This window comes from Muntiacus reevesi, chromosome 2, assembly GCF_963930625.1.
Source record: "Muntiacus reevesi chromosome 2, mMunRee1.1, whole genome shotgun sequence".
In the NCBI taxonomy this organism is placed as follows: domain Eukaryota; kingdom Metazoa; phylum Chordata; class Mammalia; order Artiodactyla; family Cervidae; genus Muntiacus; species Muntiacus reevesi.
In genome coordinates, this window is record NC_089250.1 from 268,661,807 (window position 1) to 268,675,859 (window position 14,053).

The following is a 14,053-nucleotide window of genomic DNA, read 5'->3' on the forward strand; positions in this document are numbered from 1 at the left end:
TCCTTCTTGTGTTCCCCGCCTTGGATGAATCTACTGCTGGGTGGGGCACATCTTGAGGCGGGGGTAGGGAGACACGCCGAGTTCGGGTGCTGCCTACCTCTCCCTGCCCACAGCCTCCCTGTGCCTCTGGGTCCCCCATTTCTGCTTGGCACCTAATGAAGTGCCCCATGTTTGCCCACTTCCTGCCCTTAAGCTCACGCCTCCTGGGTCAGGCCCGTGACCCCTAGAGCCATCTCCTGAGTCCCTGACCCTGGTCCTCCTCTCCTGATGTCACCCGGCCTGTCATACCCCTTGCATCCTCCCCCGCCCCCAGCAGCCGCTGTGGGGTCGCCCCATGATCCCCCAGGGCCAGACCCCAGGGCCCCTCCTTCCCTGCCCACTCCCTCACCCCCAGAGTATACCCTGACCCTCTTGTCACCTCTGTTTTGCCCACAGGGTCCTGGCTCAGGCCTCATCTCCTCCCACGGGGACCCTCAGCCTCCTCCTGGGCCTCCAGCCTGCCCCCACGTGGCCCCAGAGGGGTCTTTCTGTATCCAGGACCGACCTGCCCCACCCCTGCTCATAGCCCCATCCTGGGCCAGGTCCAGCTGCTGTTGGAGGCCCTGTGGGCAGTGGGCCTGCCAGGATCTACCCTTATCTCTAATCACCTCCTCAGATAGATACTGGAGAAATTGCCTCCCTCAACATTCCAGGTCTCCTTGGGGGCTGTTTCTAATTCTGGAATGGCCCCTCCCACCCTTCCTACTGGTTCCCTGGAGAGCAATCCCCTCAGCCTCCTAGAGCCAGCCCTGCCCAGGACCCCGAAGCTCAATTAGTAAAGAATCTGCCCGCAATGAGGGAGACCCAGGTTCGATCCCTGGGCCACGGAGATCCCCTGACGGAGGAACTGGCAACCCACTCCAGTATTCTTGCCTGGAGAATTCTATGGACGGAGGACCCTGGCAGGCTGCAGTCCACGGGACATGGCTGAAAGACTAACACATTCATTTTCACACTTCCAGCTCCTAGAGGCTGCCTTTTTCCTGGCTCGTGACCCCCTCTCGTCTTCAAAGACACCCCCAGGCCCCACCCTGAGTCTCCCATGTAGCGTCTTCATCACCCGTCTTTCTCGGATTCTCCTCTCCTGCCTCTCTTCCATTATTTTTTATTTTTTGGCCGCACTGCACTGTGTGTGGAATCTTAGTTCTCCAGCTAGGTACTGAACCCCCCGCCCTGCAGTGGAAGCGCAGTCTTAACCATACTGAACCACCACCAGGGAAGTCCCACTGCCTCCTCCTTCACGTCTCAGGACGCTCGGGATTATACTGGGCTGACGCAGACCACGCAGGACAATTTCCCGCCTTTGAGGTCAGCAGCTCAGCCAGACTCGCAGGTTCCTGGATGAGGTCGGGGATGTCTTCTGAGGCCACGACTGCCAGTTGCTGGATAAGCTGGGTGCTGAGAAGTCAACCCTTGCCTTCTCCACGGGGCTCATCACCCCCTACCCTTTGGGATGCACCGATTTGTTTGTTCCTAGTCTCCCTCTCGAGCCTTCAGAGGGCAAGGATTTGCATTGCTTTCTCCCAGTGCATCCCTGCCCCACCCCCATGAGGAAACCAAGGCCCTGAGAGGTGAGTGCATCCCAGGAGGTAGTCTAACCCGCTTAGGTCTCTGATAAACCAGAGTAACTGAAGGAGAGGGGTCCCCAGTGAGACACGGGCCAGGCCGGGAGCAAATTACCAGGTTTATTGAGGCAGCAGCGGCATGAGGTGGGACTGGGGTACGGGGCAGGGTGCGGGGCCTCCGCTGGGTCCACGAGGTGTCCTGCCCCGGCCCCTGGTGCTTGCTCGGGAGGCTGACGCGGTCGCGGGGGCCACTCTGGGCAGGCAGCCGTTCTCCCCTTCTCCTGGGGTCAGTCTGGGGTCAGTCTGCCCGCAGCCAGGAGCCCTGCTCCTCCACCTCCTTGGTCACCACCAGCAGCACCTCGCACAGGCCCTGAGCCAGCGCGGCCGCCAGGAAGGCCCTGCGCAGACACGGGGAGGCTGAGGCCTGGCGGGGGTGGGGTGGGGGGGGACAGGCCGCCTCCCCGTGGCCCCCGGCCCTGGAGCTGCCCCCAGCCCTCACCTGACGCCATCCTCGTCGCCCAGCACCTCGGGCGCCCGCAGCTTGGAGTCCAGGTTGTAGTAGACGCCGTCCACCTGGCGCAGGGCCACCCAGTGCCGCCGGCGCACGGGCAGGGACAGCAGCCCCAGCGAGACGGGCGAGGGCAGGTTCAGGATCAGCCCCAGCACCCGGGGCAGCGCCAGCTGGGACAGGGGCCTGCGGGTGGGGCAAGGGCGCCACGGTCAGAGCCCCGGCCCTGGGCGGGCGCCTGCTGGCCCAACGTGACTGGGTGTGTGGGGCCCGGGCTGGTGGCAGCAGTGGGCGCCCGAGCCCACCCAGGAACTCGCCTCCATCAGCCCACCCTTTGCTTCCTTCCACTCACCTGCTGCTCACCCCACCCAGACCTCCCAGTCAGGCCACCCGCCCAACAAGTCACCCTTCACCCCCATCCACCTGCCCGTTCGTTACCCACGCGTCATGCACCCAACCCAGTCAAGCCCCCAAGCACCACCTGCCCAACAACTCCACCATCCACCCCCTCCCCATCCACTCCTGACACATCTACCATCATCCATCATCCACCCATTATACACTGCCCACCCATCCAAGCCTCCCAGCCATAGAACAGTCACGTACCATCCACACTCTTCACTGACCCACTCAGCCACCCACTGATGCAATCAACCCACAGCCAGCCAGCCGGCAGCCCAACATCTCCTCCACCATCCACCCAACTCTTCATCCACTCTTTCCATCCGTCCATCCAGCCGACCATCTTTGATGTTTGCTATCCACTGCCTGTCAACTGGAGAAGGCAATGGCACCCCACTCCAGTACTCTTGCCTGGAAAAATCCCATGGCTGGAGGAGCCTGGTGGGCTGCAGTCCATGGGGTTGCGAAGAGTCTGACACGACTGAGTGACTTCACTTTCACTTTTCACTTTCATGTATTGGAGAAGGAAATGGCAACCCACTCCAGTGTTTTTGTCTGGAGAATCCCAGGGATGGCGGAGCCTGGTGGGCTGCCGTCTATGGGGTCGCACAGAGTCGGACACGACTGAAGTGACTTAGCAGCAGCAGCAGCCTATCAACTGAGGGCTTCCCAGGTGGCTCAGGAGTAAAGAATCCGCCTGCCAATGCAGGGGACGTGAGAGATGTGGGTTTGATCCCTGGGTTGGCCTGGAGCAGGAAATGGCAACTCACTCCAGTACTCTTGCCTGGAACATTCCATGGACAGAGGAGCCTGGCGGGCTACAGTCCATGGGGTCGCAAAGAGTTGGACATGGCTGAGTGACTGAGCATGCACCCACACGTATCAACAATCCATCCTTGATCTTTCATTCACTCAACCACCCATCCATTCATACATCTCATCACCCAATCTGCCCATTCACCATCCACTTACCCATCAATCTACCAATCATGCATCCATCAGCTTACCCCCTGACCATCCCTCTACCACCTCCTGAGCCCTCAGCCGGCCAGCCACCTGTTATCCACCCCTGCAAACCCTCCACCTGTCTACACCTTCCTCCTTCCCTCCCATCCACCCGTCCCCTCCCCCTGCGTTGTCCCCCACCGGCCACCGTCGTCGCACCGCACCCACCGCGCCCAGCTCAGCACGCCTGACGCAGCGCTATGGTCCGCACCTCCTTCGGTCCCACCACACAGCGGCCAGGCCCTGCCCCTGCAGGGCGGCCATGATCACGTTGACGTCATAGTTGCCGGTGCCCAGGAGGCTGCGATGGGGGTTCAGCCGGGAGTCTGGGGCCAACCTGGTTGGGAGGTGGTCAGGGCCTCCTGAGTTGGGGGTTCCTGAGAGGGCCGCCCCCTCCCCCACAGAGTCAAAGAGTCCCAGGTCCGTGAGTCACCCAGCCTTGGGACTCTTCCCTCTCTTCAACCCTCTGCCTGACTCATCACCCCCAGCCATGTTCCTCCTGTCCCCCGACTCTCTCGTTCTGTCTTCAGGGAAGTAGGCCCTGTCCCCCACCCACAGCTCTGCTCAGGCCTTGCCCTCCTCCTCCTGGACCCTCACCCAGCTTCCAATCTTCCCCCTCCTAGGGGCTCCTCCTACACCCAGCGCTGCCCCTGCCACCCCCGTCACCCCAGGAGAGAACCCCAGCCCCTTGGCCTGGCCTGGTAGGATCTGGGCCCTGCTGGCCTCCTGGCTTCATGCCCGCCCCATCCCTTGCAGCCACCTGACCCACCGCATCTGCATCTCCCGTGCTCCTGCACCCCGCCTTCCCTCCAGCTGTCCCCCAGCCCACTTGTCTCTCTGGGCCTGGCCTCCTTGAGACAAAGGCAACTTTGTTCTGTCTCTGGACCTTTTGGGGGGCAAGGCAGGGGGAGGGGCTGGAGAGGGGAAAGTTGTGTATTCTTTTTCTGTGTATCTGTTTCCCTGGCTTCCCTTAGGGCAGGGGCTCACAGCGGACTCATCTTTGAGTCTCCAGCATGGCGAGCTATGAAAGAGTTGATTGATTCCTGTTCTGAATACATTCTAAAATAATCAGTCTGAGGGGCTGGGACTTGGCCTGAGGATGGCGGGGGCGGAGGCACGGGAGGGCTGTGAGCAAGAGATGGGGAGAAAGGGTCATCTGGGGGAGTAGGATCACACGGGGGACTGACGGGAGGGGACAGACTGGAGGCCGAGGGGAGGGTCCAGAAGGCAGTGGGGCCAGAGAGGAGGGGCTCGGCAGAGAGATAACAGAGAAGTGATGTTTGAAATCCTGAATAGTGAGGCGGCACTCCAGGCTGCCAAGAAGAGAGAGCCGTGCCAGGCAGAAAGAACAGCCTGTGCAAAGGCCCAGGGGCACCATGTGGCACTCATTCAGAGACTAGAGGGGAATTTGTTTGGAAGCAAGCAGTGAGATATGAAGTTGCAGAGATGGGTGGGGACCACAGCACACAGGGTTTTTGTTATCAGGCTGGGTGTGGAGCCTGGGGCTTCTGCCAGGGGTGCTGGGGGAGCCCTGGGAGGCCTGGGAGTGGGGGAGGGGCAGGTGCAGTGCTGGAGCCCTGTGTAGCCGGGACTGAAGGAGATAAACCAGAAGCTGGGAGGTGGGAAGAGAGTGGGGATGAGGGCAGAGGTAAAAGGTTGAGGCCAGGTCAGGGGCTGAGGCCAACGGGGTGCGTAACCGCCTGGGTAACATCTCGGCCTGAGTCCCGGAGTCTAGCCGGGCAGGGGATGGGGCAGCAGGAGGCCGCAGGGCTCTGCCTCAGGCCTTGCTCCGAGACCCAGGTGGGTGTCCCCGCCTCCGTGAGCCCTGCTTCTCCAGGGGCTGGGGTGGGTGATGGTCACCTCTTGCAGATCTCATCGGCAGCCTCCTGGCTGAAGAGCTGCTGCTGCAGGACGTTGTTGAGGGCGTGGACGGCACAGAGCTCCAGGCGTTGCCGTTCGTGGTACACGGAGGGCGGGCTTGGCTGAGCTCCTGGGGCCTGGGACATGCCGTCCTCGGCTCCTGCTTGGAGGGGTGGGGGGAGAACGTGCTCAGGAGTCTGGGATCTGGAAACCCAACCTGCCAGCAGGCCCTTGGGGGCACCGTCATTGGGTGGGGGCTCGGGCAGCCTGAGGGGCCCCTGACTCTGACGATCTCCTGGCAACAGAGTACCTCCATTCCCTATTTCTAAGAAAAAAGCTCTCTCTTCTCTCGCTTAGCAACAGAGGACCACCCCCCCCCGCCCCTGCCACATCCCTAAGTGAATGGGTCCCTGTGGTGGTCACCTAGCAACAGAGAACTCCCCTCCCCTGTCCCTAGGTAACAGGCCTCCTCTGGTTACCTAGCAACAGAGGAGCCTCCTCCCCCCCTCCCCCACGCGCCCCCTACTAGGTAACCAGGTTCTCCTCTGGTTACTTAGCAATAGAGGAAGCCTCCTCCCCGTCTCTAGGTAACAGGGTCTTCTGGTCGCCTAGCAACAGAAGACTCCCCTCCCCTGTCACCAACCAGCAGAGTTCTCTCCTGTCACCTGGCAACAGGGCCCCCTCCCCGGACACCGAGTAACAGAGCTGTCTCCCCGACCTGTACCCCAACCATGGCGCTCGCCCGTCCCGCTGCCTGGAAACGCCCCTCACCCCGCCTGCCTCGCTGTTCCCCCAAACCGGGGGCTCCCGCATCCCCCCGGGCGGCGGCTCCGGGCTCCGAGAGCGCAGGGCGGGCCGCACAGCGCTGACTGGGCAGGTGGGACGGACTACAGCTCCCGGCGGCCCCCGCGAGCCGGACTACGATTCCCGGCGACCCCGGCGAGAGCGCGAGCTCCTCACGGAACGTCCGGGCAGCGTGACCCGGAAGTCCGCTGTCGCCCCGAGAACGCGGGACTACAACTTCCGTCAGCCCTTCGACGAGTCCCGGAAATGTGCCCTAAATCGGTCCTCTCCTTCTCACAGTTCCACGCCCCCTGGTGCTCGGAAGATTCTGGGAAACTTAGTGAGGAGGCTCTCGCGATAGGTTCGAGGGGTGTTACTTCCCTGTACGTCCGCTCCCTGGGCTGGCGTCATGCCTAGTGAGATAATTCAGCGTGACGTCACGGAAGGGAAAGTGATCAGACACCAGACCACGCAGGGAGAAGAACCTCCAATATTTACTGAGACCAGAGGGATGTCTGGGGACACTGAGGCCAGGACAGCAGTGGGTCGGTGATGGTGGGAGGTAAATAAGGAGATGAGGATGTCCTCTCGGGAAAGGGGAGGCTTCTCAGCAGAGATGGATCCCCGGTTTGGAGGGGAGCTGGCAGCAGCCTGCGGGAGAGATACAGGGAATGAAAGGCTAAAACAGAGAGATGAGGAGTGACAGACACCTGGAAGAAGGAACAGATCACCGTGTGGTCGGAGAAAGACCTAGAGGGAGGGACTGAGACTCAGAGGGGAACAGAGACCCAGAGAGAGGGGCCAAAACCTAGAGGAAGAGGGATAGAGACCTGGCAGGTGGAGAGACTCGCATGCTAGAGTCCCCGAGAGACGGGGACACAGAGGCTGGGAGAGGAGACTTGGAGAGAGCGAGAGATCTATAAAGACTCAACCTCGTGGAGAAGAAGGCTAAGGAAACTCAGAAATAAAGATCAGTCGATAGAGACGGGATCAGAACTGCAGACTCAGAAAGCCTGAGACTCAAGCTCTGCCTGGGGCTTGGGGAGAGGGGCCGCTAGTGCCCAGGAGGAGCCTGGCCGTACCCACGAGGCTGCGCCAGAAGGTGGTGACGGTAGCAGAGCCGGTGACAGCGCCTGGCTCTGCGGGGTTCTCTCTGTGCGTGTGCACAGTGAAGCTTCGGCCTGTGGGTCCCAGGGGTCCGCTCAGCTCCACATCCACCACGTGCATGTTCTTGAGGCTGGGGCAAGCAGGGTCGTCAGTCTAGCTGGTCTGGCCCCAGCCCAGAGCCCCACTCAGCTCCGCTCACCTGAAATCAGCCACAAGCACCCCGATCACACGGTCGAAGCCCAGGCTGGGGGCGGCCAGGGCAGCGGCCGCCATGGTGTTGGAGTTTCGGGGGGCGTGGGGGCAGAGCCCCCGTACAGGGCCTTCATAGAGCACAGCACGAGGCCCGGTGCTGTGCATCGTAGCCAGGGGTCCCTCGAGCCGGAAGCCATCGGGGTGTGTGGCCATGGAGACACGGAGGCTCTGGAAGTGAGAGCTGGGGTTAGGGAGCCTGGGTGTGCCTCTTGGCCACCTCTGATTCCCGGAGAGTGCAGCGGGCCCTCACCTGGAGACCCCCGGCTTCGTCCAACCTGGAGATGTCCTCCGCGCCCCACAGGGCCCCCCGGGCCACGAACACCGCGTGGCCCCAGCGATGTGAGGCCTCCAGGAGCTGCCGCTCTGTGGCCTGGTCAGCCAGGGCTGAGGGGGACCCTACCTGGGGCAGATGAAGTGGGGAGCTGAGGTCAGGAGACGGATCCCACTTTAGGGTGGGGTGGTGTCAAGGCGGAAGAGACGGGGCTCACCAGGAGATTGGCGTAGCGCAGGATTTCTGCCCCAGATTCCTGGATTATTTTGGGATGGGCCACTTCCACCACAAGGTCAGGGTGCCTGGGAGACGGAAGAGAGGCGGGGAAGGCCTCGAAGAGGTATCGGTCCTCCCCCTGCTCCCCAGGTTCCCTGAGTCTGTGGAGGCCCGTCATGTTTCACTCTGGCCTGGGAGGGGAAATAGGACGGAGGCTTGTCCTGTTTCACGTTTGAGTGAGGGAGGACCAGAGAGGGTAAGGGCCTTGCCTGAGAGCACACAGCACTTAAAGGAGGCCAGAATAAGAGTTTCAGAGAGTCCTGCTCTCTCATGGCGAGGTCACTGACCTCTCCCCGAGAGCAGCAAGATTCTGGAGCTGGAGGGAAGGGGGTACGCTCTGCGCCATTCGTCCTGCGTCACGGTTCCAGACAAAAACAAGTTCTAGGCCCAGTTCTGGTCCCTGAGTCAGCAAGTGGGAGACCAGGGACTGTCCTGGGGAGAAGCAAAGAGACTCAGAGAGAGGGGGACAGGGACTCAGGGGGATGAGACAAAGACCCAGAGAGAGGGGGACAGGGACCCAGAGAGGGGGACAGGGACTCAGGGGACAGGGACCCAGAGAGAGGGGGACAGGGACCCAGAGAGAGGGGGACAGGGACTCAGAGGGGACAGGGACCCAGAGGGAGGGGGACAGGGACTCAGAGGGGACAGAGACCCAGAGAGAGGGGGACAGGGACCCAGAGAGAGGGGGACAGAGACCCAGAGAGAGGGGGACAGGGACCCAGAGAGAGGGGGACAGAGACCTAGAGAGAGGGGGACAGGGACTCAGAGGGGACAGGGACCCAGAGGGAGGGGGACAGGGACTCAGAGGGGACAGGGACCCAGAGGGGACAGGGACCCAGAGAGAGGGGGGCAGGGACTCAGAGGGGACAGGGACCCAGAGAGAGGGGGACAGGGACTCAGAGGAGACAGGGACCCAGAAAGAGGGGGGCAGGGACTCAGAGGGGGACAGGGACTCAGAGAGAGGGGGACAGGGACTCAGAGGGGACAGGGACCCAGAGAGAGGGGGACAGGGACCCAGAGATGCCGGGAGCCAACACACGGGACCCTGCCCTTGGAAAGGCCATAGGGGAGAAAAACCTTACGGGCAAGGCGAAAACCTTAACGGCAAGGCGAATCAGGTTGTCAGGGGTTTTTCGAAAAGGCCAGCTCACGAGATCCCACCCATGACAAGGTCATGAGGAGAAAGCCTGATAGGCAAGGCAGATCAGGTTTTCAGGGATTTCGGAAAGCTGCCCCCGGCTCTCACCTTAAAGATGATATCTGTCTTTCTGATGCCTTCCTCAATGGACTACTCCCTAATTTCTCTGACACAGGCAGGAAGGCCTTCCCCGATCTCTTCCCAAATAAGAATCAATTTAGAATTTTAATCAATAAGTTTCCCAGGTGGTGGTATTTTATGAAATTATTTAGGGTGAAAGGAGTGTTTTAATTCAAACTCCTTTGCTGGTAGTTTTGTTAGCCAAATGCATTTATGCGCTTGGTACTAATATACATGATTGCTTATAATATCCTAATCATAAAACAGCATAAAGAACCTGATCACCTAAAGTCTTTAGTAGGCACAGAGCCCTTCGGGGGTGAGGAAGCCCTATGAGAGAACATAAAAATATTATTCTAAAAGTGGTTATAGTTAAAGATTTAGAAAAATAAGAGTTTAAATTTGTTAATTTTAACCAGGAATGCTAAACAGGGGCTGCCTCACTGGAGCTGCAGAGTCTTTGTGTGGTAAACCTTTTAGATAAATTTAACTGATAACTTCTCCAAAAGGACTGACCTTTGTGTTCATTAAAGAATAGATTACGGAAAACAGCTTTGCATTCACCTAGGTCATAAAATGTCAATAGGCCCCAAGGCCAGAAGATAATGTACAAGACCCTCATAAACAAAGAAGTATGCAGAAAACACCCTGGTTTCCTGAAGGACAAGCTGACGTAATGTTAAACTATCTTCCCCTTAGAAATGTACTAACTTAGGATATAAAAGCTATGGTAAAAAATAAAGCATTGCCAGACTCTTCCAGACCCTCTGCACCCCCGTCTGGTCATTCTCTCTCTCTCTCTCTCTCTTTCTCTCTCTCCCTCGCAGACTTGGCCCTATCAAGGCTAGTCTCACGTCTCTCTCTCTCGCCGACGCCGTTCATCCTGAGGGTACCCCCTGGATCCTGCCGAGGCTGGACCCTGGCACAGAGAGAGGGGGACAGGGACCCAGAGGGAGGGGGACAGGGACTCAGAGAGAGGGGGACAGGGACTCAGAGGAGACAGGGACCCAGAAAGAGGGGGGCAGGGACTCAGAGAGGGACAGGGACTCAGAGGGGACAGGGACCCAGAAAGAGGGGGGCAGGGACTCAGAGAGAGGGGGACAGGGACCCAGAGAGAGGGGGACAGGGACTCCGAGGGGACAGGGACCCAGAGAGAGGGGGGCAGGGACTCAGAGAGAGGGGGACAGTGACTCAGAGAGAGGGGGACAGGGACTCAGAGGAGACAGGGACCCAGAAAGAGGGGGGCAGGGACTCAGAGGGGGACAGGGACTCAGAGGGGACAGGGACCCAGAAAGAGGGGGGCAGGGACTCAGAGAGAGGGGGACAGTGACTCAGAGAGAGGGGGACAGGGACTCAGAGGAGACAGGGACCCAGAAAGAGGGGGGCAGGGACTCAGAGGGGACAGGGACCCAGAAAGAGGGGGGCAGGGACTCAGAGAGAGGGGGACAGGGACCCAGAGAGAGGGGGACAGGGACTCCGAGGGGACAGGGACCCAGAGAGAGGGGGGCAGGGACTCAGAGAGAGGGGGACAGGGACTCAGAGAGAGGGGGACAGGGACCCAGAGAGAGGGGGACAGGGACTCAGAGAGAGGAGGGCAGGGACTCAGAGAGAGGGGGACAGTGACTCAGAGAGAGGGGGACAGGGACTCAGAGGGGACAGGGACCCAGAGAGAGGGGGACAGAGACCCAGAGGGAGGGGGACAGGGACTCAGAGAGAGGGGGACAGGGACCCAGAGAGAGGGGGACAGGGACCCAGAGAGAGGGGACAGGGACCCAGAGAGAGGGGGACAGGGACTCAGAGAGAGGAGGGCAGGGACTCAGAGAGAGGGGGACAGGGACCCAGAGGGAGGGAGACAGGGACTCAGAGGGGACAGGGACCCAGAGGGAACAGGGACCCAGAGAGAGGGGGGCAGGGACTCAGAGAGAGGGGGACAGGGACTCAGAGGGGACAGGGACTCAGAGAGAGGGGGACAGGGACTCAGAGGGGACAGGGACCCAGAGAGGAGGACAGGGACCCGGGGGTGGGGCACAAAAGCAGGTGGCGGGCAGAGACCCTGAGAGGCCGGAGACCCGCGGTGGGGAGTGGAACATGCTTAGGCAGAATCAGCCAGGCCACAGATCAAGACAGAGATGAAAGGAATGTTGGTGGAGGACACAGGCTTTTGAGGCTCCAGAAAGGGCCCTGGGGAGAGGCCCCGGACAGTCAGGGACTCACCGAGGCGGCCGTAACCCACTATCCCCACCTTCCTCGGGACCCTGTCGAGGGCCATGCCCTTGAATTCAGTGGTCTGCGTCTGAGCTCCGCTGCCTGCTGCCCCTCTCTCCCCCGACACACGAGGTTTGGGCAGTGGCTGATCTTTGGACTCTGACCCTCGGTCCTCTCCCGAACCTTCCCCCTTCCCTGTGGTGGCCCAGAGGTGGGGGTGAGGGGGTGCTGCATGGGGGCAGAAGGAAGATCCTGGGGACGGTGGGCAAGGCGGTTTGGGGTTCTAGGACCCTGCATCGTGCCCCCCCATCTAGCCTGTTCTCTCTGCATCACGTCCTCCTGTCTTCCTGCTGATGTGGAAAATTTCCTCTGCAGTCCCCTGCCCCCCTTTTCTGGCCAGCCAGGTTGTCATGGAAACTGCATCCTGCTTGGGTTGGGGGTAGAGAGGGTTGGGAGCAGGGGAGAGGAGATGGTGACGCTGGACTCTGGGCTCTGTCTGTCCCCTTGCTTCTGCTTCTGTATTTCCAGTCCCCATCCTTGCCCCACCCCAGCCACCAGAGGTGCCTTGGCACCTGGGATTTGTGTCAACGTTCCTCCTCAGCATTTTCCTCCCTTGGTTCTCTGTCTCCATCGCGTGTGTCTCTCACTCTCATCGCTGTCTCTCCACCTTCTCCTGGATCTCCATCCCTCCAGCTCCCACTCCTGCTACCTCTGGACTGGCTACCATTCCATCCCCAGCCAGGCCAGGCCCTCATCTCCCGCAAAGTCCGAGGGAGGCCTGGCCTGGTCATGCCCATCTCCCCGCAAGGCAGCAGGAGCTGGAGTCGCATTCATCCTAGCCTCAGCGCCCCCCCCACCCCCATCCCCCGGCCAGCTCCCATGGAAGGGGTCCACGCTCGCAGCCCCTCTCCAAACCTGCCTCCCGCCAGTCTGATCATCTTTCTGTTCACCTTGACTTCTCACCTTTTACCCTCCCCTCCCCCAGCCAGGACGCCACCTTATATCCTCACTCCCATGCTCGTACCTCCCCTCTTGCCACCTCCCATGGCCAACGAGAAACCTGCGAGGCCTGGGGAGGCCCCGAGTGCCCACCCCCCCGACCATGAGCCCCCGCCACTGCGCCTCGAGGGTGCCTGGCATCGGAAATGGCGGAGGCTGCGGCACTCTTGGCTCCCTGCCCCCAACCACCACCTGGTACCCGCTGCAGCGTTGCCATAGCAACCAGGATGGGCCCTGAGAGAGGACGAGAGAGGAGAGAGCGCTAGCCTGAAAGAGAGAGCGAGGGGGAGCCAGGCGTCGCTCCAGAGGAGAGTCCCCAGTAGACAGGCCTGACAAATAGGGCCGGGGACCCCAGACACATCGCAGCAGAGGCGGCTGCCACGGGCGATAAGGGAAGAATTTGCTCTAAGAGGCCCAGGTTGGGGAGAGATAAGATTCTGTGGGTCAGAAACAGGCGGGGCGGAGGCAGAGGGCCGGGAGCATGGACCCAGTCCAGGCCCTCTGGGAGCACACAGGGCCTGGGTGGGGTCCCAGGGGCTTCCAGCCCTCCTCGCGCCCCAGCTGCAGTCGTGGACGCCACAGGGTCCGGCCGTCCTGCGCATGCGCCAGGCCTTCCCTGTTCGCGGACCAGGGTGGGCGCAGGGGAGAAACAGGGCTGAGACCCAAGCCGCTGCTGGGGCCGAGCGCCGTGTGTGCGCAGTGATGTCTGCCCGGAGCAGTGCCTTATCCTGCTTCCACTGGCTTCTGCCCATCTGCACAGCACGCAAAAGCTGCCGTGGGGGACCCTCTGGAGGTTGAAACTCTGGCACCTTGGCCTCCTCCGGCCCCACCAGCATCTGCCCGCTGGCCTGACCAACCTCTGGCGTTTGCTTCCGCTGGCTGGCTCTCATCTCTCCGAGGACTCTGTGCGGCCCCTGCCCTCCTGAACTACACCGTGCGTCCGAGCCTGCTAAATCACTTCAATCGTGACTGACTCTTCATGACCCCATGCACTCTAGCCAGCCAGGCTCCTCTGTCCATGGGCTTCTCCAGACAAGAATACTGGAGTGGGTTGCCACGGCCTCCCCCAGGGGATCTTCCTCAACCAGGGATCCAACCCACGTCTCTTGCATCTCCTGCACTGGCAGGCGGATTCTTTACCACTAGTGCCACCTGGGAAGCTACAACGTAGCCCCCGCCTACTCCCCAGGCCTGGACTCTGCCTCCTGCCTCTGAGTTAACCAGGCAGAAGCGCAGCCCCCTCATGCCCAGCAGGCCCCAGCTGCAGCTTGAGCACCCTTCATGCCCCTCCTTTCCTCCCCTGCCGACTTTCTCCGGAGGCAGTCTCCAATGGGTTTGCAGTGGAGACGGGCCCTCTCAGGTTTGGCTCTGTGATGAGCTGAATTGTGTCCTCGCCTCCAGGAGCTGTGAATATGACCCTAGTAGGAAACAGCGTCTTTGCAGATGACTGAGATCATGCTGGAGCCAGTCGTCCCCAATCCGATAAGGCTGCTGTCTTCATATAGAGGGGTTCCCAAGTGGCT

At 60.9% G+C, this 14,053-nt stretch overlaps 2 protein-coding genes across 3 annotated transcripts; both read right to left on the minus strand.

The window, feature by feature from the left end:
* Positions 1-1,710: 1,710 nt before the first annotated feature.
* On the minus strand, positions 1,711-6,292 carry JOSD2 (Josephin domain containing 2). Its single transcript, XM_065926630.1, has 5 exons — positions 6,151-6,292; positions 5,380-5,539; positions 3,731-3,856; positions 2,104-2,298; positions 1,711-2,002 (listed from the first exon to the last, which is right to left on the minus strand). Exons 2-5 carry the CDS (start codon positions 5,523-5,525, stop codon positions 1,903-1,905), a joined length of 567 nt encoding a protein of 188 aa, XP_065782702.1. The 5' UTR covers positions 5,526-5,539; positions 6,151-6,292; the 3' UTR covers positions 1,711-1,902.
* Positions 6,293-6,634: 342 nt separating this feature from the next.
* Positions 6,635-11,672, minus strand: ASPDH (aspartate dehydrogenase domain containing). Of its 2 annotated transcripts, XM_065926601.1 has the most exons (7): positions 11,541-11,672; positions 8,356-8,500; positions 8,010-8,094; positions 7,772-7,921; positions 7,469-7,689; positions 7,245-7,399; positions 6,654-6,813 (listed from the first exon to the last, which is right to left on the minus strand). In XM_065926601.1, the coding sequence occupies exons 1-7, from the start codon at positions 11,593-11,595 to the stop codon at positions 6,770-6,772; spliced, it is 855 nt and encodes a 284-aa protein (XP_065782673.1). In that variant the 5' UTR covers positions 11,596-11,672; the 3' UTR covers positions 6,654-6,769. The 2 variants fall into 2 exon arrangements, with proteins under 2 accessions (XP_065782674.1, XP_065782673.1); XM_065926602.1 differs by lacking the exon at positions 7,772-7,921 and having other exon boundaries at positions 6,635-6,813.
* Positions 11,673-14,053: the final 2,381 nt, after the last annotated feature.

Coding starts and splice junctions, on each gene's coding strand:
- JOSD2 (XM_065926630.1), bottom strand. CDS start 5,525: ATGTCCCAGGCCCCAGGAGCTCAGCCAAGCCCGCCCTCCGTGTACCAC. Junction 3,857..5,379: donor GCCGATGAGATCTGCAAGAG/GTGACCATCACC, acceptor CCTCCCAACCAG/GTTGGCCCCAGACTCCCGGC. Junction 2,299..3,730: donor GTGTGGTGGGACCGAAGGAG/GTGCGGACCATA, acceptor CCCCACCCGCAG/GCCCCTGTCCCAGCTGGCGC.
- ASPDH (XM_065926601.1), bottom strand. CDS start 11,595: ATGGCCCTCGACAGGGTCCCGAGGAAGGTGGGGATAGTGGGTTACGGC. Junction 8,095..8,355: donor CTTGCTGCTCTCGGGGAGAG/GTCAGTGACCTC, acceptor TCCGTCTCCCAG/GCACCCTGACCTTGTGGTGG. Junction 7,690..7,771: donor ACGAAGCCGGGGGTCTCCAG/GTGAGGGCCCGC, acceptor TCTCACTTCCAG/AGCCTCCGTGTCTCCATGGC.